This window comes from Leucopleurus acutus (assembly GCF_964270905.1).
Source record: "Leucopleurus acutus genome assembly, chromosome: 4".
Classification (NCBI taxonomy): Eukaryota; Metazoa; Chordata; class Mammalia; order Artiodactyla; family Delphinidae; genus Leucopleurus; species Leucopleurus acutus.
This window is the reverse complement of record NC_139146.1, coordinates 65,815,998-65,837,177: the sequence shown is the minus strand read 5'-3', so window position 1 is coordinate 65,837,177 and position 21,180 is coordinate 65,815,998. Positions and strand designations below refer to the sequence as shown.

The following is a 21,180-nucleotide window of genomic DNA, read 5'->3' as shown; positions in this document are numbered from 1 at the left end:
TTTCCACCAGATGACAGACTCTAGTTTAGTTTAGGAAGAGAAGCCAGGGCTCGCTGAAAGACTATTAAGAATGGTAATGAGATTTCAGTTTGACAGTAATGATGCCCAATTCCCACACTATTCAAGTTACTGTAATGAATTCAAGTTTTCTGATTGAATCCCTGAGCCTTCTTGGAACGTCTTTTTCTGCAGCAGTAAAGTGTTAGTAATGAGCTCTGCATGATCCAAATTCTAGAATTAGTTTGGAGATAGTTGGAACATTGTTCACATATTGAACACCTCAACCATAAACCTTCATACTGCCAGAAAGTATGATTAAGTCAATGCTGAATAGAAACTTACAATGTTCAAACTCAGTCTCTGCCTCCTGATAGCATTAATTAGGTTTGGCTAACGTAAACTTGAAGAACAGAGAGGGCATCCTCTTTACCTGGATCCACAGAGGCAATACCCATTTGTTTCTTGTGTCAATAACTGTTCACCTTTATTCATGCTAAATCTGATATTTTCAATTGTTTTCCTAAGAAGTGAGTTTTAGAAATCTAATGTTGACAATATCATAATTTAAACCAAAGTTGTGGCATCTATGTGCATGAACATTATATCACATTAAAAGTCAGTTTCTAACTAAATATGTTTCTTGAGATAGAAAATTTCAGAAATATACATAAATAGGGCTATTCATTTTTTTTCAAAATAAATCTTCCAAGCCAGAAAACCATTCTCTTGTTACCTGGATGACTTGGTGTGTTTACAGAGCCTATGCAAGTAGGAAGGCGACAGAATTTTCTATTTGCTTTTAGTTTGGGGAAGGGGATCAAGGAGGGCATAGCACAGAGCCGCCAGGGAGGCCTCTTTTTTTCATCAGTTCTTTGAAGCTCTCTAGAGAGATCATGGGCTGTGTCCCCAAACGCAGAGTCAGGTGACAACAGACAAATGGGGCTGGAAATATCAGGAATTAAAATTGCATGCAGGAGAAAGGAAAAAAGGGAGGTACAAAAGCTACTCCTTTTCCTAACTCAAGTTGCTGATCCGCATCAATATGCCTTGATGCTACTCAGTTATCCAGAAGTCTTTGTTTCACTGGCAACAACCGATCCCTCCCACAAGGTTTGTTACAAGGCATGCCAACAAGGACTGCAAAGACCAAGAGCCTCCTGAAGCTAGAATGTGTCCTATAAAAAAATGGGCCGGGTCTTCTATGCTCAAATCCCTGTTCTGTGTCCAGAGATCTTTCGTGTGTTTTGTACCTGGTGCTTCCTAAATCAAACAATAGAAAACACTCACTGCTTCACTGATCTCAATGACGCTGCCCAAAGAACCACTTTAATTGTGTAAAACACAGTTTAGATATTTATATTCTTAGTTCAATGGATTACAAACCTCTTAAGTGATAGGCAAAAATATGGCAATTAAATAATAAAGATGCGATCTCTGATTCTGATGTAAGGAAAAATACAAGGATGATGAACTCTGTACAGTGAAACTCAGCAGGTTGATGGCTTGAATGAATTCGTATCCCTCTTAGGATAAAAATCGCTGGCCAAATTCCATTTCATTAAGCTTTCCTTTCCCTAATTAAGAAGATGGGAGAAAAGTTGGGAGAAGGAAACTCACTTAAAAATAATTTCTATGACAGAACACATAGAAGTGTGTTATATTATATATTTGAGGACTTTTTAATGAGAAATCTCCATCGTCAGATGTCTAGGTGATCGTGTTGGTGTGAGGGAAGAAACAGCCAGCCTCGTTTTCCCCCCATATCTCAAAGGTGCTAAGAAGATAGAAGGGCTCATAGCTAAGGAATAACTATGATCTCTGCCTGCTATGGATGGACTGGAGCAACCTTGAGAGGTGGCTGTTCCCTGATCAGCAATAGCACGTGTCTGTTTATGCCAATAATGCCCGTCTCTGACACCAGCACCCATATGTGGTGACGTGCCCACATATAGCACATCTGCACACTTGAGCTCCATATTTATTTGGTGAATTCAGCCCTATCTTGGACAGGACCATTCTACTCCCTGCCATCTGAACTTAGGAGAGACTGGATATCTGGGGTTCCACTTGAAAACAAACTACCCTGACTGATTATATGTAATTAGGGCAGGAAACAGAGGAATGGGGAGCTTTAATACAAATCACCTTTGCCGAACTATATTCTCTCTCTCCTTCATAGACACACACACACAGAGCACACCTTTTATGTTCTAGGCTTTTCTTTTCTGAGATTCCCTTGGAGGGTTGCTTGCTGCCATCTGATTTCTCTGCCTCTTTTTTTCGGTAAGGCCCATAGAGGAGTTGATTCAGTGGCACCATTGGCTTGGTCTGGTTCATCCTAGCTCTCCTGGCGGCAAAGTCATCTTTCTCAAGATCAGGCAGTCGACGTGCAACCTCATCTTCTGATTCTGAATCTCTGCTGTGTTGCTGGATCAGGAAAGGATTTTCTTTGCGAAGGATAATATCTCGAACAGCTTCTTTCTCATCACTTAATTGCTTTTGACTGATAAAGCAAAATTAAACGGAACTCCACATGGGATCAGACCAAAACAGTTTTTAAATCCCCATCTCCAGGCAGCCAACTGTCTTGTTAGTGAAAGGTCTTCTCAATATCATTAGTCCAGATGACATCTGTTTACTATTTTAGTCCAGAGTTGCAGCAGGGTTAGGGTGGGTTTCAAAACCTGGAATTTAGTCAGCTACTAGCAATACTAAAAAATTCATTTAACTTGCAGGGCCCCATCAGCGTCAGAAAGGCAGGATCCTAAATGGCTCTGAAAGTGGCAATCCAAATTCTTTTCATGAAGTTGGAAAAAGTAAGAAGCATTTTGTTATTATTTTTTCTCTGGCACATTAATAACATACCCAATAGGTACTCAGTTTATTTTGACTGACAGGGCAAAAATCTGAGCTACCAAGAAACTGATCTGGAGGAAGGCTAATGAGTGCAGCTATGTGACAGCACACCTGGGATGTGTCCCAGACTGCAAAGTGTAAGGATGGTCTTTCTGCAGAGCTGAGCTAACCTGAAACATCTGGAATAGTTTATGACCATGGACAGGATGGACTCGGGCACAAAAGCTTATCGTGCCCTGCACCCTCCCACCAGCAACCTTTTCTTCAGTCTTTTACCCCCATGACTCTCCACCGCCCAGCTCTTCTGCTTTGTCATATGCTAGCTGTCAAGTAAATCCTATTAAGACATTTTGCCAAAATGTTTACTTAGGGCTATTTTCATTTTCAAGGAAATCTGGAAGGCACCAAACTTTAAATTCTTTAGAATTTAAAGAGAAATGCAGTTTAATGGTGGAAGCTTAGGACTTTTTATGCTTTGTTTTTTGTTCTTGTTGGGGTTGGGTAGGGTGGGAATACAGTCAATGGCGCCTTTCTGATATTCAAACAAACTCCTCCCCCCTACTCATAAGATCAGCCTTGCTTCTAAGTCATAATAAAAGATTAAAACTTTACAAATATCATTTGTTATCTTCTCAGTTCATAGAGATGGTGAGTAGATAAAGCACCTTGACTTCTAAAGAAAGTTCACCTGCTTTGTATCCGATTTCTGAAGGAGGATTAAGGGTAAATTCTTCATGGTCATGGGACAGGTCGTCTCAGAAATGAAGACAGGAGGAATTAGCCTGGCTGAGAGTCACCCAAGCAAGGAAACGCTGTCTACTCTGGCTGACCAGGTGGCCTGCTGTCTGTTGCTTACCCTGTACTGCTGCAGAGGAGGCCTGTCAGCCTAACAGAACAGCAGGCCCTCACTCCTGACTTTTGGAAAAATCAAACCATCATCAGTCATGTCCAGAAAACTCCTTCTCCCTGCTGACCACTATTCTCAATAGAAGTTTAAATCGTGGAATTTAGAGGTGGTGGGTGGTGCTCTGCTCTCTGAATAAAGTTATTTCTTAAAATATAAAATTCTGCCCTTTGAGTTGCACTCTGGCTCTTGGTCTCCTGCTTGGCCACTCCTGGACCGTGCTCACTCTCCTCCCTGCATCCTTAGCCAACAAGCCTGGCAAGAACCAACTGGTATTGGTTGACTGTGGCCATAAAGGATGGTCAGTGGGAAATGATAGGCCATTGAATTAATCTCTTCGAAAACACATTATTTAAAAAGCACATTGATGATGACAAAGAAGGTGGTTAACTATTATTGAGCGCCCACAACCTGCCAGAATTCCTTCTAGTGTTAATTTGTTTAACCTTAATACTAGCCTTGCAATGGTAGTGTGATTAGCATCCCCATTTTATAGAGTGGAAACTGAGATTAGGTGAAGAAATTTGCCCAAGCTCAAAGTGCCACTGCTGAAGTTAAAATTCAAACCCAGGGAGTCTGGCTCCGGAGGTCCTGTTCTTAATCACTGCACTATTCATTAAACAAAGGACACGGCCAGGAACAGTTTTGAAAGCAGAACATCATACAGAAAATAAGGCATTATCATTACTATGGAAGTAGGAGAAAGAGAAGTATTTTGGTTTCTAAATAAAGGGATCACATGAGTTGTGCTTAGAATGAAGTCGTGATTTGCACGGCTGGGTACAGACAGCAATGTTCAGCCAGGATTAATGACAGTAGAATGCTAACTAATCATACCTTACAGTGCTTGCACAGCACTTTACAGTTTACAGAGCCCTTTCAAACGCATTATCTCATCTCAGCTGATCCGACTCCAATTCCAGTAAAGGAGCAGATCCTGAGCTTGAAGCTTTCAAGTCCCAAAGCAACACTCCTTCCATTTTTTTGACCAGGGTCCTGGGTTTCAATTTTCCCCAACTCAGGCAGAATACTATGGAATAAAACGTATGCATTTATGCAAATAGCCATGCCAATTTGTGATGCCAATTTGAGAAGGGAGAATCTCGTGCATTATGCATCATGTGAGTCCAGCCAGGCTACAAACTCCCCAGGGTGTTTCTTTTCAGGCTAAATGCCCAGTGTAGCGGGACTCATTTCAAGTGATCTCAATTTAGATATGTAGACTTAAAAAAAGGGGGTGAAGAAAGCTTTCCATATCATTGGCCTCTTAAAGCCACTCCCTGCCCACTTGAAAAAACGATCATAGTGACATTCTGCTAATTGCTTGAATCCTGTAAGTTCAGAGCTTCCAGCAGACTCAGAGAGAGCAAAAATTTAAGGACATAAATTCTGGGCCGGCACTGTTGGCTATGAAGTAATAAATAATGTGTATAAGGCAGATATGTAGGATTATGTTCGCAGGTGTCTAGTTAGCAGAATATTTAAATGACTTTTTATAACGAGCCCTTCTTTTCTGAAGGTCAGTCTATTGTAAAGCTTCAGTATATTCTACTTTGTTTTTCAATAATTATAATATCTCTGAAGAGTTGGTATATTCCAGATACGTTAACTTTTATGACAACCCTGCAAGATCAGTATTATCATGTCCACTGAGGTTTCCGGTTCCAGTCATCTGAATGTAGGTAAAGTAAGTAAATTTAAGTGGCAGACCCTGGCTGTCTGGCTTGATATTCATGAGGCGGTTTGGCACTTTTATTTTGTCTGAGTCATTCACAGATGAGTTAGTTGCCTTGGGAAGTAGGGGTTGCTCGACGGACCCAGATCACTGCTTTACTAAGAAGGAATACAGGGACTTCCCTGATGGTCCAGTGGTTAAGAATTCGCCTTCCAATGCAGGGGACACGGGTTCGATCCCTGGTCGGGGAACTAAGATCCCATATGCCGCGGGGCAACGAAGCCTGAGCGCCGCAACTACTGAGCCCACGTGCTCTGGAGCCCACGTGCCACAACTAGAGAGAAGCCCGTACACCACAACGGAAGATCCCGTGTGCTGCAACTAAGACCTGAAGCAGCCAAAAATAAATAATTTTTTTTTTTTTAAAGAAGGAATACAGTCTAAAGTGAAATGAGAAATGCCAAGCCTTGCCTTCAACCTGGCAACCCTGTCCTAAGACAAGTAAGGCTATCTTTGTAGGAGAGACTGTGGGTCCTAAGCAGGTGAGGGGGAGGAAAAGTTCTTGTCTCAAAGTTTCTAAGGCTTATATATTTCAAAGTGAATGAGATAATGATTTAAACTAAGGAAGAGCTGGCATTTTCTTTCACCCCCTTTTACTTGGCAACACACAAGCAACCAGCTCAGGTTGGCAGTCAGTTTGTTCTATTGAAAGAAACTGGGCTCTCCAGAAAAGCCTGTTTGGCCTCCTGGGAATGTCACGGGCAACACCAGGGACCTCCCTGTTCACACAGTGTCCCAATAGGGCAGCTACATCCAGAGTCACAAAGGTTCATGCAAGTTATGTGTCTGCCTGGTCTCTGATCCCCAAGATTCTGTGCAGCAAGAAGCAGTGACACAGGCATCTGGTAAGGAGGGATGGAGAGAATATGCTCCTGGCACTTAGCTGCATCTGCTCTTCCTCTAAAGATTTCTAAAATGTCTATTGTTCCTTGGAGGGTTTCCCCCCCTCTGTAATTAATTACTATGTGCTTGAGAAGATCCACAGACTAGCAGAAAAGACTGAGTGCTGAAACATGAAAACAATTAGCAAAGAAGTCCAATCACGTGAAACCTATAATTCAGTTCAAAAAAAAAGTTTACTTCTCCAATGGGAAACACCAAGTCAGAGAACTCAAATCTCCATGGCATGTTAATTCAGGGGAAGTGAATCTTGATTCTTACTTTATCCTCTTAAACGCAGAGATCTTGGCTTCTTTAGCAGAGTCTCATATTTGGGGGGTAATTAGGCTAACTTAATCATAAACTAAAAGGGAAGGAAAAGTAGTTTATGGACTTCTGACTCCAGTGGCAACTCTAATAAATATCAACCCCACATATTTATTAAGAAAGACCTACTTTCTGTCCCTTGGTGCTAAGATACCTCCTAATATATTCTTTGATAGGAAGCTTGGGACTTCTAGGCTTCTAAACTCATGTGAAAATGGACTAACATGCACTTCTGCTCCTTTTTATATAGTAAAAATAATTTAAGGAGGTGTTTGAGAATACTTGGGAAACAACAGCCAAAAAAACCCCCCAGAAAACAAAAACCAATCTGGGGCTTCTCTGGTGGCGCAGTGGTTGAGAGTCCGCCTGCCGATGCAGGGGACACGGGTTCGGGCCCCGGTCCGGGAAGATCCCACATGCCGCGGAGCGGCTGGGCCCGTGAGCCATGGCCGCTGAGCCTGCGCGTCTGGAGCCTGTGCTCCGCAACGGGAGAGGCCACAACAGTGAGAGGCCCGCGTACCGCAAACAAACAAACAAACAAACAAACAAACCAAAAAAACCCATCTGTAAAAGTACAGCCTTACTCTTGTCTACATGCCTCCTTCCTTGCCTATGCCTCATCCTCTACCCATCTCTCCAAACACAGACTTTCCCAGCTAAAAAAATGGGCCGCAAGAAATATCTGGGGCCTCTTGTTGGGTTCCAAGATGTGGTGGCCAGAATTCATCTGGATTGCAAAGATAGGAGACTGAGGTTACAACGTCTTAAGAGACGTCAGCATATTTAAATGTTTTATATTCTTATTTTCCAGACACCAAGAATCCTTTTCTTCTTCATGATATGCAGTTCATTCCAGTTAAGCTACTTTCTGCCACATTAAAAGCAGGATCCCAAATGTGGATAAACTTAGAATGACTGTCAACTCTGCTGTGGGCTGCAAAAAGTAGGTGACAAAGACACAGACAGGCCAGGCTAGTGGCATGGTATGTATAAAATTTTTATGAGAGAGCTAGCAGCTGAAAAATCTATCAACAAATGAATTCTGGGTGTTTGGAGCAGCTGTGTTGTGTTGCTATTGGGAACATTCTCTGGGAATATGCATGATTTTCCTGAACTCCGTTTTAAATGCTAAGTCAGTAGCTCTAAGGTGTGACGTTAACTGACATTTGCAGATATTAACTGACCTGCGAATTTCTGCTTAATAGAGCTAACTTGGATAAAATATGTAAAAATTAAGGCAGATAACAGGAACACGGACAGGAGCAAAAATTACCACAAAAATATACTACTCATCAATTAGAATTACATTTGTAAACTAACCGTGATTCTAGGTTTGTACACTGAATGGGAGCTGTCATAAAAGATTGTACTGTTTTAGCAGAAAATAAACCTCCCAGTTACTGAAGAGGCACAGTATACTCGTGGAATCCCCAGCCTTTGCCCACTCTTTTCTTTTCTCTACGTCATCATGATTCCTGGCTGTGCCGAGTTCTCTTAAACTATCTGCCCATTTGTCTCCCCTTGCTCTTTTGGATAACTCTAAAGATGATATGGAGTTTCCTTAAAAAAATTAAAAACAGAACTACCGTGTGATCCAGCAATCCCACTTCTGGGTATATATCCAAAAGAAATGAAGCCAGGATCTCAAAGTGATCTTAGCACTCCTATCTCATTGCATCATTATTCAAAATAGCCAAGATGTAGAAACAACCTAAATGTCTATCAAGGGATGAATGGATAAGGGTAATGTTGTATATACATACAAAGGAATATTATTCGGCCTTATAAAAGAAGTAAATTCTATAATATGTGACAACATGGATAAATCTTGAGGACATTAAGCTAAGTGAACTAAGCCAGTCACAGAAAGAAAAATACTGCATGATTCCACTTATATGAAGTAGCTAAAGTAGTGAAATACGTAGAATCAAAGAGTGGCATGGTGGCTGCCAGGGGCTGAGGGAGGATGAAATAGGGATTGCTGATCAACAGGCATGAAGTTTCAGTTAAGCAGGATGAATAAATTTTAGAGGTTTGGTGTATGATATTGTATCTGTAGTTAACAACACTGTATTGTACAGTTAAAGATTTGTTCAGAGTGTAGATCTCATGCCAAGTGTTCTTACCACAATACAATATTTTTTTTAAAAGGAAAAAATAAATGGCAAAGGATATGAGAGAATTTATAGAAGAAGAAACCCAAGTAGCCAATAAACATGGTATAATAGTCAACAGCATTAGTAATCGTGGAAAAATCAATTTTTTTAAAATGAGATTTAAAAAATCAAGCAGATTGGCAATTTTTGAAGATAACAAGAAAAAGAATACATCATAAAGATGATAGTGTCTTTGGTAAATTTTAGTTAAAGACTTTACAGATGTGATAAAAAATGAAGGTATGTGTGTCAAGGGTATTAAGGTTAAAGATTTTTTATAAGTTCATACTCTTATCTGTATCACCTATTACCTATTTCCACTGTGCCCTAGACTTGAAGACAGAAGCAGAAAAAAATCTGAAAAACGGTAAGGGGATATATTTCATTTTTGTATTCTCAGCATCTAGCCTGGTCTTTGATATAAGTAGAAGCTCAAATGATGTTGAAAAAGCACGTGTCTCACAAGGTCTCTGAACCAAAATTTAAAGAATATCTGGATTTATTTTTCTTTTGAAGATTCTATGACATTACCCTTCATTATTTCAGAAACCCAGAGAGTTGCTTGTAACATTAGCACAGTTTTATGTTAGAGTTTTCTAGAAGCACATACATGTTTAGGACAGACAAGCCTGTTTGTGGGATACCACAGACAGAAAGAATTACCTCCTTGATGTTTTATCAGTACAAAGCTACTCTAGGATTAAATCCATAGAAGTCAGTACTGGAACTTTCACTGAAGATCTAGACCACAGCAATAATCACACATCGAGTTGTATGGAGGAATGGAAGACATTCCATTCAATGTGTGTGAGGCAGCTGTGGCACTATGGCCAGAACATCTGAATCTGGCCACCAGGTCAGTGGTAACCAGCTCTGAGACGGTCAAGTAACTTACTTTCACTGATCCTCAGTTTACTCTGCTTGAAAATGGGCATATCACCTACCTTTTAGGATTAAATGGAACATCAAGTGGCAAAGGAATTTCAGTTGTCAAACTGTTATGAATTTCAATTTGTCAAATAAATTTTGGTCTCACTGTTATTTGTTAGTATCTCTGTGGCTATTATATGAGAAAAATTAATCAGCTTCCCCAAACACTACACAAAACTGTAGAACTATAGTTTTCTGTGACTTCAATTGCTAAAGGTCTCTATCTCACATGTAATATGAGGCCACCAGGACTGTATACTAGTGCCTTTGTTACAATTAAGAGAAGTAATTACTCCATTCTTTGTTTTTGAATCAATGAGCTTTAGAAAATGAGTCAAATAAACCTAATCTTACTTACTACTCCCTTGGGACAAAGAAAGTAAGTGGATTTTTGTCAGCCAGCCACTCTTTCTAAAGAGAGTGTTCCCCATTCCAAAGAACTATTTTCTAGTGATGTGTAAAGTAAGATAAGAGCCATTTAGGGGTAGTGTGAAAATTAACAAGCCATAAACAATTGAAAAATAAGATGTTATTGCAAGATAAATCCTGCAGCCCACAAATGACTGACCACACATACTTGACCAGGACAAGGTCTACTCAAGCAGCACAAAGCTCCCTCTTCACCTCCATTTAAAAGAACCAGAAACTCAGCAGAGACAGGCCTGAAGACAAAGACTATTAGCTATTTCTATCTGCTGCAAGTAGGAAATAATGATGCAACGGATAAAGCAGGAAGTGGGAAAACAAGATGGAAACTCCATCACACCAGACAGATTCCAAACCTCCAGGCATGCACAAAGCCAGCCAGGCCTGTCCTTGGCCCGGAAAGCTAACCTGGCAAAGCGCTGTGCTGCTGGCATGACCTTGATTCCAGCTTGCTCTAGCCTTCTGCGCTTTTGGATTTCAGCAGCATCTTCCTCTTCAGACTTGGGAGCTGGTGCCACCGCAGCCCCCTCTGGAGGAGGCTGCGCCTTCCCACTGCCGGTGGGTAATTCTAACCCACCACCAGGAGGCTTCCCACCAGGGTCCATTCGGCGGACGGGGTCCTCTTCACAAGGAGACCCCACTTCACTTCCCTCTTCCTCTATTGTTTCAGGATAGCTAGTGAGTTGGACAACATAATTGACCAAACTAACAGACTAGGCTGGGGAGCAGATCCCATGTCATCTCCCGGTCATTCTGATATTACTTCCACTTAAAAAAAAAATCATAGCATGCAATATGATCCTGGTAATGTGAAAAAAATTAAATGCAGCCATTTTTAAATTAATACAATGCATCATAATCTCGACATTGATTAAGAGCTATTTCAAAATTGATATTGAAAGGCAAAAACCTTTTGTTCTAGAAAGGTAAAATTCATGTTTTGTTCAATAATTAGAACTTTTAATGTTTATTCAATCGGAAATCATAGATAATAAAGGTGGACTACAAGGAATAACCATGCAATGATAAGGGTGGTTTTGCTGAAAGGGATTAGACGAGACTGTAAGTTTCTTTTATTGGACTCTACGGTTCTTGAAGGCAGGGACTCGATCTTAGCTACCACTGGGTCCCCAAAGCCTAAAAGATAGTACCTAGCATGTAGTAGAAGCTCACTAGATGCATACTTGCTGAATAAATGAATGAATAAATACAAAAACATAATCAGAGATTAGGGGAAAGACTGCTGGTTTCTCTCAAGAGATGAGAAGTCCAATGTTTCTTCCATTTCATTATGACTGTTTCTACATGTGACTCAAGCATGTTCATGCATCCCTTCAATAACGCTTGAGCTCATATCTAGATAAACTTACATCTAGATAAAAGGTCTTACTGCACCTGATCTAACAGGAGTGGGAGTCAGTCTCCACAGAAGGCCATGGATGACAGATGTTCTCAATGTCCTGTCGATAGAGCTAGTTTCAAAAATCTGCTCGTTAAAATCTGCTCATTAGACCAGTATTGGTTGAATACCTACTGTGTGCCAGGCGCACCTAGAACAGGTGCCTTCACAAAGCTTATATTCTATCATGACAATCCCTCTCTGAAGATGTGTCCTGCCCACCTCCATCTGTAATCTGACACCAAAGTTCTAAAATGGCTCTTTGAGCTCATGCTTGTCCTGGGGCCATAATTCCTGTGCCACAAGCCAGGATGGGAGCAGCGCAGTCCAGGTCTTACCTGAAGGGCCTCTCCCCGCCCAGGGGGGAGGTGGCAGTACTCCAGCTCTTCCGATATTCCTCTCGCTCTGCTTTCTTCTTTCTCAGAGGTGCGGGGACGTAGGCTGTCTGGTTGCTTTTGTTGGGGAGGTACTGGTTAAAAGGCACTGCTAATTTTGGCTCACCGTGGGATGTCCGCCTCGCAGACATGTCATCCTTCTTCACATCCGGCAGCTTCCGATGGGGCAAGTCGGATTCAGAGTCGCTTCCTCTCCCTGGGAAGAGAGGATGGGTGCTGAGAAAGTGTGCTGGGCTAGCAATAAAGTTCCCAATGGCAAGTATGCAGTATGGGGGATGTGGTTACATCTGTGGGTTCCCGGGATTACTTCCTTAAATTATTCACTTAACAAATCTAAAGTATCAGTCGAAATTAATCCACTCTGGGAAAAGCTCTCCATTCTAATCAGGAAAAAAGAAGTCAAATTAAAAAAAAAAAAAGAAGAAAGCTTAGCTGTGTCTGAGAGTTACAATTAACAACACATTTGCAATAGAACTATACGCCTGCTCAGATCCTTCAACTCTCAGAAGAAGAAACATAAATTTACCAATGGAGTTTTTACTCAGCACCTGTTGTTGCATGTCTTACACTGCGCTAGATATTCTGACAAATAAGAATTATGAAGGATTTATAATCCTTTGTCTTTGAGGTACCTTTAACCAACTCATGAAACACCTGGAGAATATCAGTTATAAAAAAATCAACGAGCACAGACATATAAGAACTATAGGAATTCAGAAAAATGATCAGTATGGATTATACCAAGGGTTTGCCTTCCAGGAAACAGCTTGAGTTATAATAAGTGCATATTCCTCTACCTCGGAGCCCTTCCTGGTACCCATAGCTGGGGGCAATCTTTGTTTCCTATAAACACTATGGCCCGAAGGTCTGTTTCTCTTCTGATGCATTATGCTTTCTACCTTGTATTTTGAAAATAAGGGCTTTATATCCTTCACACTGTACTTATCACAGTGTCTTTGGGCACAGTGGGTATCCTCAAATGATCAGATGAATCAATGAATTAGTTTGGCTTAAACAGTGTTTTACACAACACAGAGGAATTCAATGTTACCAACATCAGTCTTTTGTTGGTCAATAGCCCCCATAATTATATTGTATCCTTGTTTCCTGAGTCTCATCTCACCAGATTTCTAAGATCCATTAGAGTGAAACTGTCATGAAAACACACACTACTGTGACAGGCAGCCACCATTTGAATGCTGGTTGAAAACTCTTAATCACTGAGAGCATTATGAAAAGGTTCTTCAACTCCACTGATAGCAAATAGAAATTGACCTCCTTACCCGTGTGAAAAGAACCTTAAACTAAGAGTCGAGCGATGTGGCAGCCTAGCAGAGTGGGTAGTGCAGGGGGTTAAGTCAGATCCACTTCATTTTGAGCTCTGACACTCATTAGTTTTGTCATTTGTCACTTCACCACTCCAAACCTCAGTTTCCCAATCTATAAAGTGAGGATAATAATATCACCTACTTCATAGTGCTGCTGGGAGGATCAGATACATGTAAAACTCTTGGGTACAGTACTTGGCCCCGAGTAAGCGCTTAACAAACACTGACTACTCTTTATGCCATAATAGTTCTGGATCTGCCACTGATGACCTGTGGGCTCCTAGGCTTGCCTCTAACACACTTGCCTGTCCTTTTTCTGCAAAAATAGGAATGAAATGAATTGCCCTGGAGATAAAATGATTTAATGGCTTTTAAAAAATGGTGAAAGTTAAAGCATTGACCATAAACAAGTTGTTCATTGCTGCAGATGAAATATTCAATTTATGAATTATTCATGCCACTTGCTTTCAGCCTCCCTTCTGAAGTTTTGACCATTTCATTACTTGTTGGTTTTTGATTCATAACTTAACTCCCTTCTCACCCTGTCTTTTATCAAGTCTATCTGTCTCAGTGTCATAATAAAATATTTAGAGCCCCCTGTGAATGCTTTATAACAAACACTAATACTACCTTAACTTGCTAAGCACTTGGATTTGTTTCCCTATTTGATATTATCCCCATTTTACAGTGGTAGAAACAGAGGCCCAGAGAGACCCAAAGAGCCCTTTCTCCATGGCTGGTAAGTAACAGCTCCAGACTCCAGTTTCTGTTCTCCAGATTCCAGCCCAAGAAAGACCCCTAGTTGCTAGAAGGGAGAGAAGCAGAGCCCTGGGGAAAGGAAGGATCAGACTTTGCTAAAAGGATGTTGTCATCATGATGTGCACTGTTGCAGTTTCCTAACTTTGGGCACAAGTAGAGAATAAATAGCTCCTTCCTCTGCAACACACTTCTCTTGGAAAAATGTCCTTTGCCTAAAGCATCCTGACTAGGGGAAGAACTGTATTTTGCTGAATAAATGAATGAAAGAAAATGATTCTTCAATCAACTATGAAGGCTTAGTATGGATTAGAGTTGTCTCGGTTCCCCCCCGCCCCACCCCGTTCTAAAATCCTGTAATCTATGAAACTTATTTTGGTACAATATCTAAAAACATATTGTCCATAATACACTGAGAGTCTCAAAATAGGTTGTTTAACACATAAACAGATAACCTTTTTTTTTTTTCCCCAATTAGCCTTTGATGAATGTCTTCAACAGGCACTTCAAGAAAAGTTAATTTGCAAATGCCCTGAGGCAGAGTGGCTCAGCTGAAAGAAGCATAACGTTTTGGACCTAGAGACCAGGGTCTAATTTCAGCTCCATCATCTACTAGCTGTGTGACTGGGAAATTGAAGCCCTCTGTACCTCAGTGTCCTCACTGGAAATAAGGAGGTGATAATACAGCTCTCCCAGGTTGTCATGATGATTACAAGAGATGTAAAGCACCCAGATAGTGGCTGGTGAGGTATACTTTCCATAAGTGTTAGAACCCCTCTTATCTCAGGCCAAGACTTCAAAAGATCTTTTTTTTTTTTTTTTTTTTTTTTTTTTGCGGTACGCGGGCCTCTCACTGCTGTGGCCTCTCCCGCTGCGGAGCACAGGCTCCGGATGCGCAAGCTCAGCGGCCATGGCTCACGGGCCCAGCCGCTCCGCGGCATGTGGGATCCTCCCGGACCGGGGCACAAACCCGCGTCCCCTGCATCGTTAGGCGGACTCCCAACCACTGCGCCACCAGGGAAGCCCAGAAAGATCTTGACTTGACTTCACCCTGAAAACATGAAAATGTACTAGGGTGGCATCTCCATCTATGCCCAACATTGCACGTGATGAGGCGGACATACTTTTATCAAAGTCTGATCCTTCCTTTACGCCTGGGCTACATTTCTCTCCCTTCCAGCAACTAGGGGTCTATCGTTTTTTTTTTTTTTTTTTTTTTTTTGCGGCACGCGGGCCTCTCACTGTTGTGGCCTCTCCCGTTGCGGAGCAACAGGCTCCGGACGCGCAGGCTCAGCGGCCATGGCTCACGGGCGCAGCCGCTCCGCGGCATGTGGGATCTTCCCGGACCTGGGCACGAACCCGTGTCCCCTGCATCGGCAGGCGGACTCCCAACCACTGCGCCACCAGGGAAGCCCGGGTCTATCTTTTTTTATGTATCTTTACCATACACACCGCCAACCCATTGCTTTTTCATCTCCTCTAACACTCTAATTTCTCTCATTCCTTATTTCTCTCCCTTAACTCGTCTTTTCTATAAAAGGTAAGAATATTTATTTAACAATATGCATTATGTTTATAAAATATGTTCTTAATTTTAAAAGCACCTGAGTGTAAGGTTCTGTATTTCCTGTTCAGGGAAGCTTATTAGTGGCCTCAGAAGGCATGCCAGTGAGGGTGAGGGAGGAGCTGGGTACCTATTTAGCAAGCCAGATTGGCTGAATTGACCCTGGAGATCCACAGCCTCCTTACCAGGTGGCTCTCGTGTCCAACCCATGGAATCGTGGCACCTCTTACGAGTGTGGCTCTTGGTCATCCCTACTGAATGGGTCAGTGGACCTCAGTAATAATAAAATGAAAACTCTCTCTATTGAGCCAATATGTTGTTGGAGAATTTCATGGTAAGACTTTCCCTAATTGACTGTGAGTCCTAGGAAATAAGTTTTCAAGAATTAAAATGTTCTTCTAAATTTGCAAGTGTTTATTAGGACCAGCAATCTTCTTGATTATCATCACTTAAAAAATATACCATAAGCTCTAATGAAATACAACATCTATTTGGATAAAATTATACCACATTTTTTTAAGGCAGATAAAAAAGTGTTGTTTTTCTTTAAAACCTCATTAGGTCTTGATTAGTTTACAAGAACATAAGCCTGAAGGTATCAGGCTGATTGGTGAAATCTGTGTGTTAAGATGCTCTTTCATGGATGGTGTTTTGTGAAGCTCAATTTCATGTTTTTCTTTACATGGGAAAAACTTTTATGAAAAGACTCTGGCTTATCAATCTTAACTGCTGCAAACGAAATTGTGCCTCAGCACATATTAGTACAATATTAGTAATTACCATCTCAAATCCCTTCAAGATGTGGCTCAGTATAAACTCTGAACCCCTCGAAGCTGGTGACAGAATAAATAAAGGATCTGCATTACCAGTTATTAAAAACTAGGATGAGACAATAATAATTTTTTAAAACAATCAAAATAATATGGATGAAATAGTTTGGTTAAAATATGTTTCACAAAAGTAAATCTCCCTTTCAGTTATGTTAAAGGTCAATTAGATCATGCAGTTGGTATTGTAACTTCTAATACTGTGGGTGGGACTTAAGATGTCATGTAAATTTTTAGAAATGTTTTTCAAGCAGTTCACAATGCACCATGGAATTCTTTAGGAGTCACATACGATGTGGCCCTGAGGCTAATCTAGTTGTTGGAAAGTTTAAGTACTAAACAAAAGCGTTAGTTCAGTCATGCTAGAATTTGAAAAATCTATTAGGCAAACAGAAAGAAGTGTGGGTAAATTAAGCTTTAGGGTATAAGTTTTGGACTCACGCTTCTTGAGGCTAACATCGTTACACTACTTACAGCGACTTACGGCACTTAAAAACAATGTTAGGGGACTTTCCTGGTGGAGCAGTGGTTAAGAATCGCCTGCCAATGCAGGGGACACAGGTTCGAGCCCTGGCCCGGGAAGATCCCACATTCCGTGGAGCAACTAAGCCCACGCGCCACAACTACTGAGCCCGTGTGACACAACTACTGAAGCCCATGCACCTAGAGCCCGTGCTCCGCAACAAGAGAAGCCACAACAATGAGAAGCCCGCTCGCCGCAACTAGAGAAAGCCTGCAGACAGCAACGAAGACCCAACGCAGCCTAAATAAATAAATAAATAAAAATTACTTAAAAAAAAAAAAAGACAATGTTAGGATGATTACTTAACCTCTCTAAGATTCATCTGTAAAATATGACTAAGGAATGTTTCACAGAGGACTAAGTCAGATACTGAGTATCTTGTAATATGTGCTGAGGGTTAAATGAGATACCAGGGGTCGAGTAATGAACTCAGGACCTGGGCATGTTAAATACCCAAGTATTTTGGTAACATAGAATTTTATAGCTGAAAGGGATCTTTTAGCTATAAAAGATAATTTTCATCTCAGACAGAAGACTTAAAAGTCTCTAGAAACATTAGCTTCAGTCAAGCAATACATGAAAAAGAAATAGACACAAATAAAAAAATTCCCCACCAGCCTAAGTGCCTTTCTGCAAGCTTATACATGCAGAGCCAATCTATCTTCCCTTCCTAAAAGCACAAAGGTGCAAGATAAGTAAGGTAAACAGCTCTTGGAAAATATGTGTTCAATTTACATCAGGTTGCATGACCATACATTTTTGTAAAGAAAAATGATCATTCCTTTCAGGTGACATAAAATGCATGGGCTTTAAACCAAACCCAGCCTCAGAAGAAACAGGCAGTCTGGGCTGTGTTCTATACATTAATGGCCACCGGCATCGCTCTAGTCAATGGTCAGGTATCAAAAGCATTGCCCAAATTGTACCAATTACGGTTTCACAATCCCAAGCTTCAGAGCTTTCCTAAGGGTGTGCAGTGTGTTTCCAGTTTGCTGGAAGTTGATCTACTTTCACTTACACAGTGCGGTACTCACTCAAACATTTCCCTTCCTCGTACCTGGAGCATATAAACCTTCGGCACACTTTATGAGCTAATGGTCTGCACAGCGTCTTGGTTTACTGAGACCCAGGGAGGAATGATGTAACACATTTTCCAACAGAAGATACGCTCATTGAGGCAGTGTTCAAAGCAGCTGCCGGCAAAGCCAACCAAAATTCTAAGGACCATGAGAAACAACATTAAGAGATTTTTTTCCCTACCAGTTTAGAGTCACCAGATTCCAGCAGGGTGGATATGGAGTCTACCTTCCTAGGGCCAATCTCTCGGCCGGTGACAAGGCGGCCCTTGTTAATGTTTGATTCTAAGATGTGCAGTTTATTAAGGCTCCAACCTACCATCACTGCTTCCCCTGAGGACTACATCTGGCGAAGGTGTCTGCCGGGAACGGGAGCCAAAGGAATCCAGGCTATCGAAGGAATCATCTCTGCCGTGTCGAGGGGGAGAGAGGGAGTCACTGCGCTCAGAGTCCCAGCAGTCGATGTAGCCACTGTCTCGAATACTACGTTTAGGGCTCTCAACGTCATCAGTCTCCTGTTCAAGAAGAAAAAGAAAGGATTACAGACATCACAGCAACAGACATAGAGGCTACAAATATCAGGAAAATCAATCTCCAATGGTCCCCAAAAAATCCTGCATATAGAATCAATCTGGAAAGGCTACGGCAACCAGTTATCAAATTGATTATCATCTACACAACACTTCATTAAGCCTTCCTTGCTGCAACTTTTTCAATCCGAAAATCACACATATTAAAAAAAAAAAAAAATCCCCAAGCATCTCGTACTCCACAATGTTGGAAAAAAAAAAAAGTCCAAGGAACTGAGAATAAAAGATCATCAAGTTTGGATTCACAAGAATACAATGACAGATAAAAACAAAAATGAGAAACTAAAACCTTAACCTTGACCCATCTTTCAGGATCCATAACTGCATGTCTGTTCTGGGACCCAGCCCCCGGTTTAGCTGCACAACTGCTTCTGTTTATGCTGTCTGGCTAATGCACACAGCATTTGTTTTTGCAGCAGAATCAGTTCCGTAAAATCCTGGAGCAGCATGTTTCCATCTTCTGCTACCTTGAAGGGAAATTCCTGCTCTGAAAGGGAGCTGTCTTTCTGGGGCAAAAAATTAAAAAAAAAAAAAAAAAAGCAGGGAAAAATATGTGAAATGATTTTCCTGATGCCTCGGAAGAATCCAGGCATGCTCTCGCGCTCGGCCAGCTCTTGGCACTGGGGGAGCTGAAAGCACTTGTGGCTGACCCACATGTTCAGAGCAGTGAGAACAATGGCTGTCTTTGACAGCCTGTGATTATAAATTCTTTCCAGCGCAAGCAGCACATACTAAAACACTGAAACTCCAGCAGAAGAAAGGTCAGTCAAAGCCATCCTCACCCTCGAATTATAATAAAAGCCTTGTTCCCGCCAGTGTCTTAGCATTAATTACAAGAGTCCAAGCTGACGAAAACAGAAATAACTCCGGTCACTCAAAGATAAACCTCAATTTAATCTCTCCCAGACTGTTGCTTAAAATCAGGGCTGTGAAGGACATCCGCAAAGACTGGAAGGTCCCACTGAAGATTTCCTGGGATTCTCAGGCAGGTCCCCTCCCCATTCCCCATAGAAAAGAAAAAAAAAAAAAAATTCTCCGTGGTAGCAATTTTGGAAACTGTCTACACTGACTAATATGCTCGCCGGAGCCAAAGCCTTTTAGGAAGTGCCTTTGCCAGCTGCTTCTATCAATTATAACCAGATCCTCTGACACACTCCCCAGCAGGGGGCCCTTTGGGGGGACAGAGCAGCTGTAATTCACAAGGCACGCACAGTGGTCTTGCATCAGGAGAAGGAGTAGGAAAAAGGGGAAGGGCAGGGTTGAGGGGGGTACCCTGCTGCAGCCACACCGAGGACCCGATTAGTGCCCCTGAAGAACAGGTTGTCAAACAGCCTGGGGGACTACAGATGACATGACCCTCCCGAGGAAGGCAGAAATTCCAGTTATGGAAATTAAGGTATTTTAGTTTACTCGTAGGTCAAAATTAACCAGGACTTGTACAAAAGCCAGGCCTGACTAGCAGGAAAAAGAATTCATGACTAACTGAAAAGTATACATCTAAATTGGATATGGTTTTGCATTTAATTTCTTTGGAAATGCAAGTAATTATCTTGGATTATTTATCCACTGAGACTAGGCTAAATGGCTAATGTTATTGAACACTTACTATGTGTCTGGGGCTATGCTTGAAGCTTTCTCTATGCTCTATTCTTTAATCCTCACAACCTGCTCCCCAATGATGGGGTTACCATTGTCCCTATTTTATAGAGGAGAAAAGAATCAGAGAGGTTGAGTAAATTGACTCAGGTCACACAGTAATCAGCAAAGCTGTGATTCTAACACAAGACTCTGTCTTCAACTACCAAACAGTAAAACCTGGCATTTGATGAACTTTGGTACAGTTACAGCTGTCAACAACAGCATCACCTCTCCCAGCGGCTGGACACTTACTGCCTGCTTACTCAGTGGATGACACTAACCTGGATAATGTCCCTTCGCTAAACACTGTTTATGCCTAGATCACCAACCTATACGTGCTGCAAAAGAGAGACAGTTTAGAGTAGGTTAAAAGCATGGTCTTGGAAGCTCAGCTGACAGTTTAAATCCTGGCTCCACCCTTTGTCAGCTGTCTGACCTTGGGCAAGTTATTTTACCTTGCCCAATTTCAATTTTCTCATCTGTAAAATAGAGCTAATAATATTTATCTCATAGTATTGCTGGGAAGGTTAAATGTATTACTATATGGAAAGCATTCAGAAAAACACCTGACGCATAAGTGCTCGAAAAAATGTTAGCTGTGTTATAATCACTCCTATGTATTCATCTGGCAGGTAAATGTCAATATATAAATCATAGAAAATTTATAAATGCAGTTAAGGACATAATCTTATATACACACGGATACTCTTCTATCTCCTTCTCCATTTATATCCCATAACTAGATGCCTTGGGCCCAATTTCCCATCAGGGAGGGCAGACACTCAGGAAGTCGAGCCACTGGTAACATCTAGAAATGACACAATTTTACAAGCTGCTTGGCACAGAATTACAAAACTGGATTTTCAAGAAA

The 21,180-nt window shown here is 41.4% G+C and overlaps 1 protein-coding gene across 1 annotated transcript in view; it reads right to left on the bottom strand.

The window, feature by feature from the left end:
• Positions 1 to 21,180, bottom strand: part of LIMCH1 (LIM and calponin homology domains 1) — a 341,811-nt gene that overhangs the window by 74,496 nt on the left and 246,135 nt on the right. The window contains 4 exon segments of the mRNA XM_082838854.1: positions 2,201 to 2,503; positions 10,622 to 10,888; positions 11,951 to 12,203; positions 18,401 to 18,596. Of these exon segments, the coding sequence (XP_082694980.1) occupies positions 2,201 to 2,503; positions 10,622 to 10,888; positions 11,951 to 12,203; positions 18,401 to 18,596 (1,019 nt within the window).